This window comes from Podarcis gaigeae, assembly GCF_964106915.1.
Source record: "Podarcis gaigeae genome assembly, chromosome: 15".
Classification (NCBI taxonomy): domain Eukaryota; kingdom Metazoa; phylum Chordata; class Lepidosauria; order Squamata; family Lacertidae; genus Podarcis; species Podarcis gaigeae.
In genome coordinates this window covers 29,208,737-29,225,639 of record NC_139692.1, presented here as the reverse complement: position 1 = coordinate 29,225,639, position 16,903 = coordinate 29,208,737, and the positions used below count along the sequence as shown (strand labels likewise).

Below are 16,903 nucleotides of genomic sequence, written 5' to 3'. Positions count from 1 at the left end.
AGAACAGATACAGGAGCCCATTGGCACAGGCCCTAAACCTACCTTCCTTCCTCCCCTACTTCCCCCTGTTTACTGGGGAGGTTTGTTAACAGCCGTCTTGGTTGATAGATAGCCCAGTGTGCTCAGCTGGGAGGCAATTTGCCCAGTCAAGTCAGACTCTCAGTGACAGACTGTGCCAGGGATGAGCTCATCTGGCTTGGATGCTGCTCTCACTTGGGGAGGTTTCAACTATAGGGTGGGGAGGGGAAGCATCACTGTGCTGCAGGAATTTGGGGCTTGTGTGTGCGTGTGCTGAATGCTCATTTCAAGATGGGAGAGGGGCAGAATTTTATGGGCTTTGTGTTTCAGAACATCCCTTACAGGATCCAGAAGTGCTCGCAGAGACGTGATGCAATTGCTCCCCCAGCAACCTCCACTTGACCCTGGCTGGTTTTCAAATGTCAATGGGTGGCTTTGCCAGACTTGATGGCTCACCTTCCTTCTCCAGCTGACAGGGCTGGCAGGAGTTCAGTTTCTGTCACCCTGTTCCATCCAACCACTGCTCAGGTCACACTTTGGAATGAATGAAAATTGGGGGAGCAGCAGGTTCCCCAGAGCAGCATAAGGGATCCCAGGCAGAAAGAAACCTTTTGGATTGCGCTGATGAGGTTTCATATTGCTGTCTCCCACCCACCCACCAAGACCCCTTCTGTGGGAAGGAGCAGCCACCCACCCTCCTCCCCCTGTTTTCAAAAGTTAGAGTGGAGATGCAGTTGAGCAATTGGCCTGGATCTGTGTGGGGCTGCTCCCCATTGCTGCCTGTGCCTGGGGTTCTGCCCACCTAGGGACCTTTCCCTTTCAGAGGGGCCTGATCAAATCTCCTCTTGCAAGGGGAGCTGCCAAGGAGTGAGGGAGCAGAAGTTTGTCCAGGGCCATGGGGACATCAATGTGACCCATCTGGCTGGTTGAGCAATGTGGATGAGTGGGAGGGAAAACTCACCCTTCCCTTCTTGACCCACACAGCTCTACAAGTCCACTCGACCCATCAGGTGCCTCAGCAAACAGTTGGCGTGTGAGGAAGTGTGCCAAATGACCTCTGCTCCTTCTCCCACTTCAGGGGTGCTCTTACACCAGGGGTAGGCAACCTAAGGGCCGGGGGCTGAATGTGGCCCAATCACTTTCTCAATTTGGCCCGTGGACAGTCCAGGAATCAGCATGTTTTTACATGAGTAGAATGTGTGCTTTTATTTAAAATGCATCTCTGGGTTATTTGTGGGGCATAGGAATTCTTTCATCCCCCCCCCCCCCAAAAAAAAATAGTCCGGGCCACCACATGCTCTGAGGGACAGTGAACCAGCCCATGGCTGAAAAGGGTTGCTGACCCCTGTCTTACACTCATGCGCAGAATGCAGCCTTCTCATTGGGGGCATCTGGGTGGCCACTGAAGACAGGCCTTTGGCCTGATCCAGCTGGCACCTCTTACCTACTTACTGGTGCCCGTCCAGACTTATGGTGCTTCTTGGGTCCCAACCCTAAAATCCTCAAATATTGGGGTATTGGCATTGTAGTGCAGCCTTCCTGAATGTTTGGGTGTAGGCTCTGGATATGATTGCAGGGCTGTGGCTGCTGGCATCGCCCAGTTGCTGAAGTTTGCCTGGTTTGCACGGGCACTCCAAGGTGCCCGCCCACCTGACTGGCTTTGCTCCTTTGCAGGACCTGGGCATGGAGTCAACTTCGTTGGATGACGTCCTGTATCGCTACGCCAGCTTCAGGAACCTGGTTGATCCAATTACCCATGACCTGATCATCAGCCTGGCCAGGTACATCCACTGCCCCAAACCGGTGAGTGCTTGGTGGGGTTTGCTTTGGGCTGTTGAAAGGAAGAGTGAGAAGCTGGGGGTGGGGGGCTATAGCTGCTGCTTCCTCCTTCTCAAGAGGAGTCATATTGTGGGTGTGTTCATAAGCTCTGGACTTTGATATTCCAAAGTCTGGCCATGTTGGCTGGGGTGTTTACATGCCCAGCCCAGAGTCAGGCATTGCTGACCCCTCTCCTTCTCTTGCAGTCATTCCTACATTTTGTTACCGTTTAAAAGAGCGAAACATGCAGAAGAGGCAGCCTGTTTGGGGCTGAGGAACTGACACCCAACTACACCCTTCCACATCCCTCAAAGTCCAAGTCTCCTCTGCAGCAGAGTGCGGCATGTTAACATGATTGGAAGAAGCAGACAATTTTCTTCCATGATAAACTTCATTAGCGGTATTGCACTAAGCTTTGCTCAGACTAGCCCTACTGAAACGAAGGAGCATGACTAAATGAGGTCCATTCATTTCCGTGAACTTGGCCCAATGTCCCCCATGCACTCCTCAAGGTGACGACGCACCTGCCTCCCGGCTGCCCCCTCCTCCTTGTCTCGCCTTCCTCTCCCTCCAGGCAGCCTTTGCTTATCGCTCCCTATAATGGGATTAGATTTCTCCTGGGAGATTTTCACAGACAAGTCTTCAGCTGACGATGGCAGTCTCTTGAGATTTCTGGGTTACTCTCTGCAGCTGCATCTGATGGGAGGGGAGATGCTTTTTTGCTCTTCTGATGTGGGGGAGGGAAGTTCGGAAGACTTTCTTCTCCTTGGCTTTGCTCTTCCTGCTTGCTCAGGGCTGGTATCATTCTTGGCTTGGCTCCTCTCCTGGGGGAGACATGCCTCCATTTCTTGCCTGTCCATAAGCCACAGCCTTCCACACCTCCCTTTGTTACTGTAGCCACTCAGCGCCGACCGACATACATCCAACACCCATGCTAATACCATTTCTGGGTTTCCCCCCAAAAGGTTTTGGCCCTGACCATTGGTCAGCCTTCCCCAGCCTTGGCTTCCACCTTCCACCATCCCTGACCATTGGATTGGCCATGCTGGCTGGGGAAGATGGGAGGTCCAGGTTGGGGAAAGCTGCTGCAGATGGACTGGAATTTCCAAGGGTTGATCCCTCTGACTCCAGCCTCTAAAGGTTGTGGGTCAACCAGCCGCTGCCCTTGGGAGCCAACCTTGCAGGGTTGGTTGTGTGTTCCAGGGCAAGCTCCCTGCCAGTGAGACATCTTTCTACACAGGCACCCACAGCCTTCCAGATAAGCTGATGCAGTCTACATCACCCTTAACCCCTCCCCCCAACAATAATGTTTTCAGGGTTTAAACCAAGCCAATGCTTCCTATCCGAGCAAAGATCCTGGACTAGCAATCCCATCCCTGGAAAATGGTGCTTCTCCAGAAAGAGGCGATGGGCCAGCTCTGAGCGACTGGTGCTGCAATGTTTTATTGATGCTTTGCGAGAGTAATTGCCGTTTGAGTTCAGTTCATTTAATAATGTAATTGAGGGATGTAAGTTACTAAACAGGTAGGAAGTGTATTGATTCTTTCCCCCCTCAGGCAAATCTTGTTTTTCTACAGGTGAGGAACTGCGATGAGAATCTTCCCTTTAATTGAGAGTGGGGGGCTGGGATATGCAGAGTGAAGGCTCAGGATATTTTTCTTCTCTCCCCCCACCAACCCCCCCCTGCTGTGCAGCAAGTGGGTCGAACAGACTTAATGTGGGTGAGATGAACGACTTAATCAAGGAGATGGGCGGCAGCAGAGGAAGAAAGACTTGCAGGGGGAACAGGCATACATGCAGAGGGCGTGTTGTTTGGAAAGCAGGGGCACATTGGTGGCTGCAGCCAAATGATGCAGCTTTGACCGCTAATAAACCCTTATTTCCTTGAAACAGGCTCCTCCCTCACTGTCGTCATTAAAACATGCTTGTTGACAACTGAATAAACAACAAATAGAATTCCTTAAAGTTAACAGTATTTTTGTTTTTTATAAAATGGTGTATGATGCGTTGTTTACTCCAGCTGCATTTGGATAGTCGCTAGGAGCGAAAAGGAACACTCTGTTTTTCATTTCAGCATTTGGGCTCCTGTGTGAATGCAGTTGCCCTGAGCAAGGCTGCTTAACCTGCAGGCTGAGTTAGTGAGGTTTCAGAGGTCTCTGGGGCAAGGTTTACAGAATAGAGGCTTGCTGGAGTTAGGCATTTTATTTTATTTTATTTTAAAGGAATGGATTCATGGAGCTGGGTGTGGGTGTATCTTTGTGTGCAAAGAGGGGGCCATCTTAGGTGGCACCTACTCCCCCCCCCCCTACCTGGGGTTTGGGGATGGACCTGGTGGCCGTGGGGGTGGGGGGCAGGTGGAGCAACCATGTTTCTGAATGTTACTCATTTGTTTTTTGTTTTTCCTTTCTAAACAAAGTGCCTCTCTGTTATGATGGTTAAAGCAAGCCTGGAAATGTGTGAGCAAGGAAAAGGAAGTCTCAGTCCCTGGGTTCCCATTGCCATTGTAAATTCTTCCAGTTGCTCTTTCCTTCTCTTTTGTTGCACAGAATGACACTCATGTTTTTACTGGGGCTGTGGCCAATGCAGCTCCAGCACTTCTTAGAACACCACCCCTTCTGCTGGTACTTCTCCTGCGACCCTCTGTTTGGTCTCCAGGACAGCAAATCCAGAAACCTGCTTGCTATACACCCTCTCCGTCTGCTCCTGCGTACGTACACACACACACACACACACACACACACACACACACACCCTGCATCATCTCTCAGCTCTCCATTGCCAGTTAGCACTTCTCTGGCTTAGTGTCTCTCCTTCGGCCTCCTTGGCTGCAAGATGTTCGTGCCGGTACTTTTGCTGTTGGACGTGATGGCGGCCCGGCGTCTGCTGGTGACAAACTGGGCCAGCACATCCTCTGTGTCCCCAAAAGGATGTTGCAGGGAAGGGAACACGGAGTCTCTCCCCACAGGTTCTCCGAGTCGGATTGCAGCCAGTTGCCAATCCTGGAATTAGTCTGGAGCAGATTGCTACTTCCCCCGACAGGAGTCTTTGGCATTCTGGTCTTCTCTGGGAAGGTGTTTGGCCTCTGGGAAGGGCTGGGAGCGTCACCACTGTGAAGTCACAAGGGCGCAGAGCGACACAACTGAGCAAAGGTGCTTTCGCCTTATGCTGGAGGACTTTGAATAAAAGGTTTGTTCTCCTGGTAGAACAAAAACCCGCTTTCAGTTAGCAGTCCGCTGTCTTTGCTTTTGCTGCACAAATATATTTCTCTCTCTCTTTGCCTGTCTACAAAGACTCACAGTCTTCCCAAATGTCACCATCCAGCCTGTGTCCACCCACGGAGCAGGGCTGCTGCACATGGCCTTGTTTTTGCACATGGTGACATGGCCTCTGGGTGGTTGCCTAACTGATAGGACCAGTTAGATCGCCACTTCAAGGAATGCCCTGCCCGTCCCATGCCAAGGCCTCCCAAAGCTCTCCTTCCTTCCTCCAACCCCTCCGAAGCAGGAGGAATGATCCACAGTGCGCTGCTACCTGCCCTCCGTGGTCCATATCTTGCTTTGTAAAATAGGTCGCCATGAATATTTCACACGGCTTGATAAAGAATTCATGCAGTAATTCAGCAGGGGGCTGGCTTGGATGGAGCAATTAGTTGCTTTCCTGTTGTGGGGAGGGGTGTGGGGGGGGCACAGGGCACCTGGCTGAGTCACCAGTCCTTGCTAGGAGCTCCACCCCCACCCAACCCTGCCTGCTGACCTGAGAATCCTTCCCTGAGAATCCAAGTTTTGCTTCTGCACAGAGTCCCACAAACGCAACACACAACCCAACCAGCAAAGGGAGCTCTCGTCCCTCTGCAACCTGTGAGAATAGGGAGCCCTTATGGCCTAGCCTAGGGCGAATCCCAGAGACCAGCAAACTCTGCGGCAGGGGATGCAGAACAGGGGTGGCAGTTTGCCTTTTCTGCCCCCAAGAACGGCAGCCAGCCAGATCAGAGCAGCTGTCTTTAGTTCTGGCACCCACAGAGGAAGGTGCTCAGTTGTGGGGGGGGGGGGGAGGAGGCGGGCAGCGACCTGGATCATACTCATGCATGACTGACACTATGTCTTAATTCTCTCGGAGCAAGGATGGGGACAGGGAAGTGGCTTTTTGTTTTGTTTCAAGAAAAAGAAAGATGCAGTGTTTCAAAATAGTCATAAATATAGTTTGCAAAATATTAAAGGCACTTAGTTTAAAAGATATATATTACAGAATTATGCAATAAGCAACAAAAAGGTCAGGATGGGGAGGGGATCAGTATCCATTAGGAGCTTATTTGTACATTTCTTAACAGTAACATGAGCATATAGGGAGAGGGAAAGTTGCGGCCTATATTTTCTTAAAGCAACCATAGACTTCTGAATGCTGGATGCAGGTTCAAATTGTGCAAGCCATCCTTTACATGCTTAATAAAAGCATGTCGTATTGCAGAGAATTCATTAGTTTTATTTTGCCCTCTTGCTACTTTTAATTTGCAAGTAAGTTTTTCCAACAGTGCCATCTCACCCACTTTGTTGTACTATTCTAAGAGGGCAGCCCCATTTAAGTCTTTCCAGCGCCTGGTAAGAATAGCCCTGGTGGCCAATAATAAATGCAACACCATCTCTCTGCAGTGTGTAGGGACATTTCCAGTTTCAAATAGATTTAGGAGTGCTATCTGCAGGGAGGCAACGATCTCACGGTCAACAATTTTACCTATTTCTTGAAAAAGCGAGTTCTAGAAGAGCTATACTTTGGCACAGGACCACCACACATGTATATACAGTGGTACCTTGGGTTACATACGCTTCAAGTTACATACGCTTCAGGTTACATATGTTTCGGGTTACAGGCTCTGCTAACCCAGAAATAGTACCTCGGGTTAAGAACTTTGCTTCAGGATGAGAACAGAAATTGTGCTCTGGCAGCGCGGCAGCAGTGGGAGGCCCCATTAGCTAAAGTGGTGCTTCAGGTTAAGAACGGACCTTCAGAACGAATTAAGTACTTAACCCAAGGTACCACTGTACGTGTAGCAGTTTCTTGGCAACCACTCCAGCATCTCGGCAAGGAAGAAGGAGCTGCGTAAGCCAGTCTGCAAGTGGTTAAAGACCACCTATGGATTATTTCCAATGTTAGCTCTCTGTTTCTTGCTGGGATGTGTGTTGTTTGTGGGAGAGGACGGATTGTTGCCGTTGGTTTCTCGCATCTTTATTTTAGATTTTGTTGCGATTTACAAACGCCTCAGGTTACAAACACTTCAGGTTACAAACTCCGCTAACCTGGAAGAGTTAACTCGAGTTGAGAACTTTGCCCCAGGATGAGAACGGAAATCGTGTGCTGGTGGCGCAGCGGCAGCAAGAGGCCCCATTAGCGAAAGCACACCTCTAGTTAAGAACAGTTTCAGGTTAAGAACGGACCTCCGGAACGAATTAAGTTCATAACTAGAGGTACCACTGTATTTGGCAATTGTTCAGTTTTGTTTTGTATTTTTAAAAAATGTTTCCTTTATAGTTTATGACCACTTTTGTCAGAGGTTTGTATTGTTTTCATGTTGTAAGCCACCTTTGAATCTCCAAGTACAGTATGTGGCAATTGTTCGGTCTGGTTTTGTATTTTTAAAAAATGGTTCCTGTATTGTTTATGACCACTTTTGTCGTAGGTTTCTATTGTTTTCATGTCGTAAGCCACCTTTTAATCTCCAAGTATGTGCGTTGGTGCTGAGAGCCCATTGGCCTCCTCTCTGCCCTCCTTTCAATGACTGTAGAAGGAGACAAGCGTGCTCCGCTCCCCTATTTGCCCTTGGGAAGCAGTGGAGTTTGGCCCCACATGGCTGACAAGGGGACAAGAACCAGAGCAGGTGCTCAAAGAGCTGTAAATTTGGTGGGTGAGAGCAGGCTTCTTGCTTTGGGCTGGTCAGCGAGCTGCCTTTGCCAGCACAAAAGGCCAAGCCATAGCTCTGCTCTACTCATTTAGCAGGCTGTTCTCAACTCCATCCCATGTGTTTTCTTTGTCCTGTTGGGAGCGATGCTCTCAGGGAAGCTGACCAGGGTGTCTTCCTGGACTTTGCCTCCTCCCTCTGGCTGCCTTTGTGCTAGGAACACGAGTGTTTGCAGTGCAGCAGGAGGGTCGCCTCCTGCAGCCAGAGGCAGGTGGATCTGCTGAGCTCCCTGTCCGCATCATCTTCTGAACCGAGGCTCATCCATCTTGGTTTGGCTTGGTGAAGGCTGAGCAGGGAACCCTCAGTTGACTCAAACAAACATACTTTTATGGCCCTGGGAGTCAGATGGGGCTCCACCTGCCATCTCTTCCTCCCTTGCCATGGTTCTGATTTGGGGCTTTCTCTGTGGGTTAAGCCACAGAGCCTAGGACTTGCCGATCAGAAGTTCGGTGGTTCGAATCCCCGTGACAGTGTGAGCTCCTGTTGCTCGGTCCCTGCTCCTGTCAATCTAGCAGTTTGAAAGCACGTCAAAGTGCAAGCAGATAAATAGGTACCGCTCCGGCGGGAAGGTAAACAGTTTTTCTGTGCGCTGCTCTGGTTTACCAGAAGCGGCTTAGTCATGCTGGCCACATGACCCGGAAACTGTACGCCGGCTCCCTCGGCCAATAAAGCAAGATGAGCGTCGCAACCCCAGAGTTGGCCACGACTGGACCTAATGGTCAGGGGTCCCTTTACCTTTACTGCCATTGTCATATGAAGATGCCAAATGGACCATGTGAAGCTGGCAACATCAACTGCCCTGCCTGCTTAAGCCAGCAAATGCTTGGGAGGCAGGGGTGGAGGTTGGTCTTCCAATAAGGTTTGGAGTGGTGGGATTGAGCTGGAAAAGCATGCATGGGCCCTTTTTAATTAGATGCACTATTTGAAGTTGCCTTAGGATGCCTCATGCTCTAGATGGGATGGCAAAGAGCTTATTGAGTAATGGAACCATAGGCTTTGAAGGGACCCCAAGGGTAAACAGCCCAGGTCCCTCCAATATGGGAATCTCAGCTGAAGGATCCCTGAGAGGCGGCCACCCAACCAGGCCTAGCTTAGCTGAACCTCCCAGTGATGTTGCATCGTAAGGAGAAATGTCCTGCTGATATTTTGTTTTCTAGCTGGCCTGGGTAAGGTGAATGGGGGTGGGAGTTTCAAAGCCTCCCCCCACCCCAGGAACTGGCAGAGGCACAGAGGCTGTTCTGCCTGCTCTTCCTCCTTGTTATGTACTAAGCTTGGATCCTGGAACAATAGGCAGGTAGGATCCTAGAATGCAACAACTGATTGGCTTGCAGGAGAAGACCAATCAGACTCCAGGAGGAAGTTAATCAGCCTATTAGGCTGGTAGGGTTGTAGATTGCAACAACTGATTGGCCTGCAGGAGAAGACCAATCAGACTCCAGGAGGGAAGCAGAATCAGCCAATCAGGCGGGACACATTGTGTAAATAATGTATATAAAGGCCTGAGGTTTGGGGGGAAATTCAATCACTGTTTTACCAGCTGCAATAAAGAGTATGAAATCACTGCGAGTATATGTTGACTGGTGCCTGGGCAACTGACCCCCTTCCCAATTCCTCTTGCAGGAAGGCGACTCTCTGGGAACCATGGAGAAGCTCTGCAGGCAGCTGACTTATCACCTGAGCCCCCACTCTCAGTGGCGACGCCAGGGCATTGTGAAAAGGAAGCCGCAGGCCTGGTGAGTGGGGCGGGGCTGTGGGCTGGCAGAGGGGCGTTCTTGGGGGAGCTGAGGGTGGGCTTGGGGCAGAGGTGGAGCCGCCAGCAGTGCAAAGGAGCCTCCATCCCAGTCACTGCAAAATGACTTGTGTCTCCTCCTGACCATAGAGTTGGAAGGACCCTAAGGGTCACATCTAGTCGTCCCCCCCCCCCCCGCAATGCAGGAATCTTCTGCCCATTGTGGGGCTCGAACCCTGAGATGAAAAGTCTCCTGCTCTACCAGCAGAGCTGTCCCAGTCATTTAACATCTGTCTGTTCAGCCAAGGAAGAAAAAAAAGACAGGAAATCTCGCCTTCAGTGGGTGGCAGCATTTGGTGAAAAGACACTGGGCTCTGTGAACTAATGAACTCTTTCTTCTGGCCTTTTCTGTGATGTTGGAGCACATGGGGTGAGCCAAGCCCTGCGTGGCTTGAATGGCAAAATGGCAAAATGTCAGGAGGGCTGTTGGATCGGGGCCTGGTACTTGGAAAGCAGATGAGGCTGGTGGAGTGCCCAGTTCAGCTGCCCAGCTAGCGCTTTCTGTGGGCTGCCACCCTCACACTGTGGTCCTTTTCTCTCTTCTCCATTCTCACTGAAGCCTCTCTTCCTGCTGTCACCTGTCCTGCCCTCTCCAGGCTGGGGGTTTTCTGCTGGGGGCTGCAACCAGCTGGTTGGGGCATCCTTCAGACCCTTTATGTCCCCCACCAAAACAGAAAGAGGCTTGGAGTGGCTTTGAAGCATGGCCTGAATAAGCAACTACTTCTTTGTATGCCCAGCAAAGCCTGGTCTGTCTTGGAGATGATGGGGGCGGGGAGGGGGGGGATATGGCCTGCAGCCCACCCCCTGCGCTGATGTCCACTTAAGTCGGATATAATCCTGGTTACTCTTGATGTGGCCGTGAGGACCCTTTGGGAAGACAAGGGACCCAAGGAACTCTCTGAAGCAGAAATTAAAGGATTTGGTTGGATGTTTCTAATTACCAGCCCCATTTTTAATTAGCAGTTTGCTCAGTGTGTGTGTTCCTGACTTCTAACAGACTTGATTGCATTATTTCCTGTCAAGAGATGCAAGTCGGTGGCTGGAGTGCAAAAGGCCTATTCTGGGGCAGAGAAAAACTCTCAGGCATCGCCGTCTCTCTGGGACTAGTTTGTGTGTGCAAAGACCATTGTGGGTGGGAGAGGGTTTTTTTTTTTGCAGGGGAGGGGGGAACGTGGAGGCCAGCAGGCCCCAGGGAGAGCTCTACCTTTGCCACCCACTTGGAGCTTTGGAGAGAGATAGCAGAAGCCTTCCACATAAATTCCTAGCAGTGGCATTTTTGCTTCTTGAGTCTGTGGCTTGGTGGGGCTGGCCCTGAAGCCAGAGGAGCCTTCTCAGGCCAGCACGGGGTTTGATTTGGGCAGAAGCCATATAAGCCAAGTTCGTGCCCCCATGCGATCTGCATACGAATGAGTCCTTTTGGCAGAAGTGGGGCTTTTCTTATCAGATACAGCAGTACCTTGGGTTAAGAACTTAATTCATTCCAGAGGCCCGTACTTAACCTGAAACTGTTCTTAACCTGAAGCACCACTTTAGCTAATGGGGCCTCCCGCTGCCGCCGCGCCGCTGGAGCACGATTTCTGTTCTAATCTTGAAGCAAAGTTCTTAACCTGAGATACTATTTCTGGGTTAGCGGAGTCTGTAACCTGAAGCGTCTGTAACCTGAAGCGTATGTAATCCGAGGTATGGGAGAAGACATTACAGGCGGTAGATAAAAGTACTTTGGGGCAGGAAAATATAAAAGAACAAGCCTTCTCCATTTAGGGTGGCCTTTCCCCATCTCGTGCCCTCCAGACGGCAGCCCGCAGTTTTCTTGAGCCTGTGGAACTCTGTGCCACAAGGCAACTGCTATGGCAAACCATTTAGTAGTTTAGAAAGATGGATTAGATAGCAGGCCGAAAGTGATTTTGCCAGTTGCCAGCTGATTATGCTATCCCTTAGGACTGGCTCTGCCCCTGCACCACCACCCATTTTCAGCCGCCTCAAGTAGGCCCAATGGGTAGAAACTTCAAGAAAAACCTTCTCTAATGCTATAGATTTTGTCTGGCCTGAAAGAAAACTTCACATTGCAGTGTGTCACTGAGCAGAACCTTTTCTTTATAAGAATTGTCAATCCTTCGAAAACAGAATATTTCATAGGCAGCTGTTGTTTTTCAGCCGTTTCCAACATTCCCATTCTTCCTGTTGGAAAAATTGTTAAAATAGGAAGAAACTGAGGGTGCAGAGCTCCTGGCATTTCCCCATCCTCTCCCCTCCCCCCCCCCACCTTCCCATCTTTGCATCTTAAGACTGGCCAAGTCTCTCATCTTTCCCAGAAGTAACTGTGGGCCCCTTCCTCCCCCAACACCCCACCAATTAGCAGCTAGGGCTGGCAGGGGCGGGATTTGGGGAGTATTGGGGAGCAAAGGCTTAAACAGACAAAATGGTACAGACAGAAATGCCCAATTTTTAAAACAAAAGAGATGTTGCATTCCACATTGTGTGGAATTGAGTCAGGTGGGCAAAGGCGGCTGTCAGAATCTGCCAAGAAAAACAGAGAACCTCCACCTTTCCAAATGTAATTACGAGCCAACAAGGACGATGATACTATTACAGTGGTACCTCAGGTTACATACGCTTCAGGTTAAAGACTCTGCTAACCCAGAAATAGTACCTCGGGTTAAGAACTTTGCTTCAGGATGAGAACAGAAATCGTGCTCTGGCGGTGCGGCAGCAGCAGGAGGCCCCATTACTAAAAGTGGTGCTTCAGATTAAGAACAGTTTCAGGTTAAGTACGGACCTCCGGAACGAATTAAGTACTTAACCTGAGGTACCACTGTATTAAAAGACGAATAGCGGTTGAGCCCCTGTCTTTCCTGGGAGGAGAAGGGAGCCTTTTGCTGCCACCAGTTTCCCAGCAAGAACAGTCTCTGGAGACCGAGCAGATTTGGCTGACCTAAGTGAGTGACCTCCTTTGCTCTCTCTTTTCTGCAAGCACAACACACACACACACAGCTCAAAGAGTTTGCAAAGCAAATGAGCTCAGCTCTGGTTAGGGATGTTCCCATTTCTGTAGGATCTGGCCAGGCTCCATGGGAGCTTCTTCCTATCTCTTCCAACCCCCTCTTTCTCCGCTGCGCCAATCCCTTCCTGCCATTGCAGAGGCCTCGCTGGGCATGCAGATAAGCTGGAGCATGTAAAGGAGGAGGAGGCGGCGGCGGCCTGGCGCAGTAGGGCTGTTATTGTCTCTCTTGTGTGGAGGGATTCCCCCCACCCCCTCCAGGGTTGGCTTCATAAGCACCTGGAGACCCATAAATCTCCACTCTTGCAGAAAGAACAGTGCAGAGTGCCAGCCTTTCCGTGCAAAATGTGGCTGGGTTTGGCTGTTTGTTGCTTCTCTGTGCTGACGTTGCTGATTTGTAAAAAATATTTGTATGCCGCCCACTCACACAGGATATCAAGGTGCCTTAAAATATGATGTACAAATACAATAAAGCAAGTTTCCTATCCACACCCTGCCCTCCGAGAAGTGCTTGACAATTTCAGAGGGCCTTGGGGGGGTGCACGTAATGGTTTTTCTGCCTGCTGTAGTGCTTGCAATACACGGTGCTATATTACATTTAAGCGTATTGTTATTGCCTATTTTATTTTGTACCTACTGTGCACTGCTCATAAAGGCGGGGCTTCCCCTCCCTCTGACAGAGGAAATGCGGACTGAAGCCTCTTGTGAGCTCAGGAGCCAGAGGAGAGAGTGAGCTTGCAGGTTGTAGGATGTGCCTAGGGTGGAGATGCTCTGTTGCTGGGTAAAGTAAGACAAGGATTGGTAGGGGTTCTTTCCTGGCTTCCTTACTCCACCCACCCCCCACCCCGCTTAAAAAAAACAACCATCTCACCCTGAGTGATTCTGGCTGGGCACCAGCCTTCCTTCTAATCTTTGTTCAGATTAATTGGAGATTAATTTCTGTTTGGCTTCATCTGCCAACCTGCTGTCAGAGAAATTGGAAGCACTTTGAAGTTTCCCTCCAGGGGGAAATCCCTGCTGATCTTGGAGGGGCAAGAAGATGCCTCCTGCCTTCCTGTGTTCTTGTCTTCAGGCAGAAGGTTAATTTATTTAGGAGCTATTTCTTTAACGGTGAGCCTCTTTTTCATCGTGACACACAGTGACCTGGATCCCCTCCGCTTCCCCTTTGTGATTTTCATCCTACGAATTGAAGTGGGTTTTGTAGCAGCAGATGATGTGATTAAGCCATGAACCCTCTTGGAAAGAACTATTTTGTGGGGTTATTATTGAAGGCAGTAAAAGCGAGAGAATAAAAATGTTTGCTTTTTGTTGCATTGTTAAAATTTAATACTCTGCCCTTGTCTTTTAGATAATTCTGGCTAAAATTTCAGAAGAAAATACTTGCATCTCTACATAGATTACTTTTAGCTGTTAATGGTTGGTTAACATCTAGTTATATGGTCCCTTGACCCCTTTGCATGTGGCCCCTGATGCCTCTTGCAGCTACCCTATTCTCCCATTCCATTAGAGTCCTTCCTTCCTTCCTTCCTTCCTTCCTTCCTTCCTTCCTTCCTTCCTTCCTTCCTTCCTTCCTTCTTTCTCCTCTTCACTGGCTTTTAAGTTCCCTCACCCTACTTTTTATATAGTTTCAGAACAATTGGAAGCAGAAATATTTTATTTGATAAAAAGTAAAACATTTTCCAACAGAATAAACACACTTTTTTTACTGGCTGTGTGACTCTGGCAGGAGGAGACATATCCCCCTCAGCTGCCTCTAACAAATTGGTAGGCTCTCTGTCTGTGTATCATGCTAAAGTCAGAAAGGGAATACTTGCATTCACTTCCCAGAGCAACGCCTGCATTTTAATGCCCCAGACAGAGGCTGTAGGTAGCGAAGCACAAGGGCTGCCCAAGAGGAAAAGGGTCTGTTCCCAGCAGCTGCCACCTTGATATCTACCCTCTGCTCAGCAGGCCCTTGAAAAGTCTTCGACACCTGCACCTGCAAGTCTCCACGCCACCCAAAATGAGAGAGGGTTCTTGTCCCATCTGCCACTGTTTTCTGACAGTTTCTTTTTACATGCGGACGTAACTACAGCCAGCCTGTAGAGCCAGCAAGGCAGCGGATTCCATTTTGCAAGGAAGGAATGTGCAACGGGATTGTTTACGGAGCAGTTCTCTCTCTAAATGCAGTAATTTGCAGTTTCGATGCAACGCAGGCTGGCCGGACCTGCGATGGGAGGCAGGCGAGCTCCCAGGTGGGTGGAATCGCTCCTCTGGAAAAAGCAGAGACAGCACTTGTCTCTCGCAGGAGTTGCCTCCGTCCTCTGTTTCTCGGTGGTGGGGAACAACTTTAGGACGGAAATTTGATAAGCCCGTCCTCCCCACATGGGCGAATGTTTTAGAGGGTGACTCTTCAAAGGGAGCCCCCTCCTCTTCCCTGATTGAACCGTTCTGGGTAGCAGCTGGACTGGAACGGTTCCTGGGGTCTTGAGCGGGGCTCCAGATCCTGCGGACATCTTGAGCCTCATCCTTAAGTTGTGTTCTCAGCCACCGAGCACCAGGGGGTGGCCTTCCCCCCCACCGCACCCCAGCCTCCCTGGCAAACTCCTTCACCTCCTACTGCTTCCTCGGCTGTGTCCCTCCAGGCTGCAGCTCCCAGCCAGCTGCTGCCTTCGCTTTAGCGGCACAAACGGCACTTGTCACTTCAGATTCTCTGCTGCCCTCTCTGGCAAGGCTGACTCCTGGCCAGCCAGCGGGAAGGTCAGAGCAGGCAGGCAAGCATCTGAATTGGCTTCCCTTCCTTCCTGCTTAGCATCACAGGGGACAAATTATTTACGTCTTAAAGCGGATGCTTCTCTCATGTTCACCAGAAGGGCTCCGCACCCGGCAGGAGAACCCTCTCCTGGCTGCAGCTGCCCCTCCGTTGGGGTGGAGTGTGGGGCATGGACTGGCTGGGGTTACAGCAGGAGCAGGCAGGAATACCCCTCCCTTGTAGGGCTTGGCTCTGGCACAGACCCTCTCTGGTTTTCTATGTGGCCAACTCTTCATTTGAGGGTCTTCCATTAAGGGAGAGAAAAGCCACCACAATGCCCAATAATCTGTTTTATTCCCTCCCCCACGAATCTCAGACGGACAGTAGCTCAGTCGGGAGCAGAAGGGCTGGGCTGGATGGGAGAAACACCGGATTAAAAAACAGCAAACCAGCGATGCATGTGCCTCTGAGCAAGAGCAGAGGGCCCCGTGGTGCAAGGTGACGGTGTACAGGGTGTACAGCTGCCCGCTGCCTTGCTTTTCAGCAGTGCTGCGTCGTACAATTGGATTTGGAGCAGGAGAAGTCAGCCCAGCAGCGGCTGGTGGAGTCTGGCTGTGCCTGTGCTTCTGCCCCCCTCACTTGATTCAGGGAGCGACGTGACTTGTTCTGCTTTTGAGTGGTCAAAGCATGGCTGGATGCTCTCCAGGCGCCAGGGTGGCTGTGACTCTGCATCCGTGTCGAGGCCACTGACTTCAGCGCTCCCCCCCCCCCCCCTGCATCTGAGGCCCCAGAAGGAGGCTTCTTGAGGCGTCTGTGTGGGCTGCCGACAACAGTGCATCTGGGCTGCCTTCTGCTCCAGCCACGAGCCGTGTGATGAATGCCTTGCTTTTGGCCAGCTTCCGCCTGCAGGTCTGTGCCTGCCTGCTCTTGTGTTCAGAAGGGTCCTCGTGTGAGTCAGTGAGCCCTTTCCCCCAAGCAGGGAAGGCGGGTGCTCAGTGGCCACCCACAGGTGGCTCTGCAGGGTGAGGAAGAGCAGCTGGCCCTGGCAGCCGACTCTGAGCTTGGCAGAGACTCTCCGCTGCAACGTCAGGCTCTGCAGCATGGTGGGGTAAGGCGGTGCTTACAAAGCCAGAGGAAGGGATTTCGTAGGCAGCAGATTTGCACCTCGAAAGCATCTGGCAGCCACAACCTCTGCAGCCCTTTTGCTGGACGGCAGATTATGTTTGAGGGGGAGATGCTGCCGCTGCCTGAGCCGCTTACCATGCTCTTGAAGAGCATTTTAGAGTTGAGGGGCTCCCAGGTTCTTGTCCTGTGGGGTGGATTCCCCCCCCCAACTTAAAAAATAAAATGTGTTTCTGTAGGATTGAATCCTAGTTGACAGGGATCCTAAGGGTCATCTAGTCAAGGATTAACTATTTTATTTGGTTAACTAATTCCCCCCTCCCAGAAAAATAGCACTGTCTGTGCCTTTTGTCCAAACATATATGGAAGCTGAGATGAACCTGTATTCTCTCTCTCTCTGTCACTTGCTGACCTTACAGGACAGCTTTCTCGCCTAAAAATGTAGGTAGGTGGACTGCTTTAGCCATTTGGGGAACC

General features: G+C 50.6%; 1 protein-coding gene across 1 annotated transcript in view; it reads left to right on the top strand.

The window, feature by feature from the left end:
- LRRC75A (leucine rich repeat containing 75A) overlaps positions 1 to 16,903 on the top strand; it is a 30,771-nt gene that overhangs the window by 11,424 nt on the left and 2,444 nt on the right. The window contains exons 2-3 of the mRNA XM_083714727.1: positions 1,693 to 1,821; positions 9,407 to 9,519. Of these exons, the coding sequence (XP_083570853.1) occupies positions 1,693 to 1,821; positions 9,407 to 9,519 (242 nt within the window). The remainder of the gene's footprint in view (positions 1 to 1,692; positions 1,822 to 9,406; positions 9,520 to 16,903) is intronic.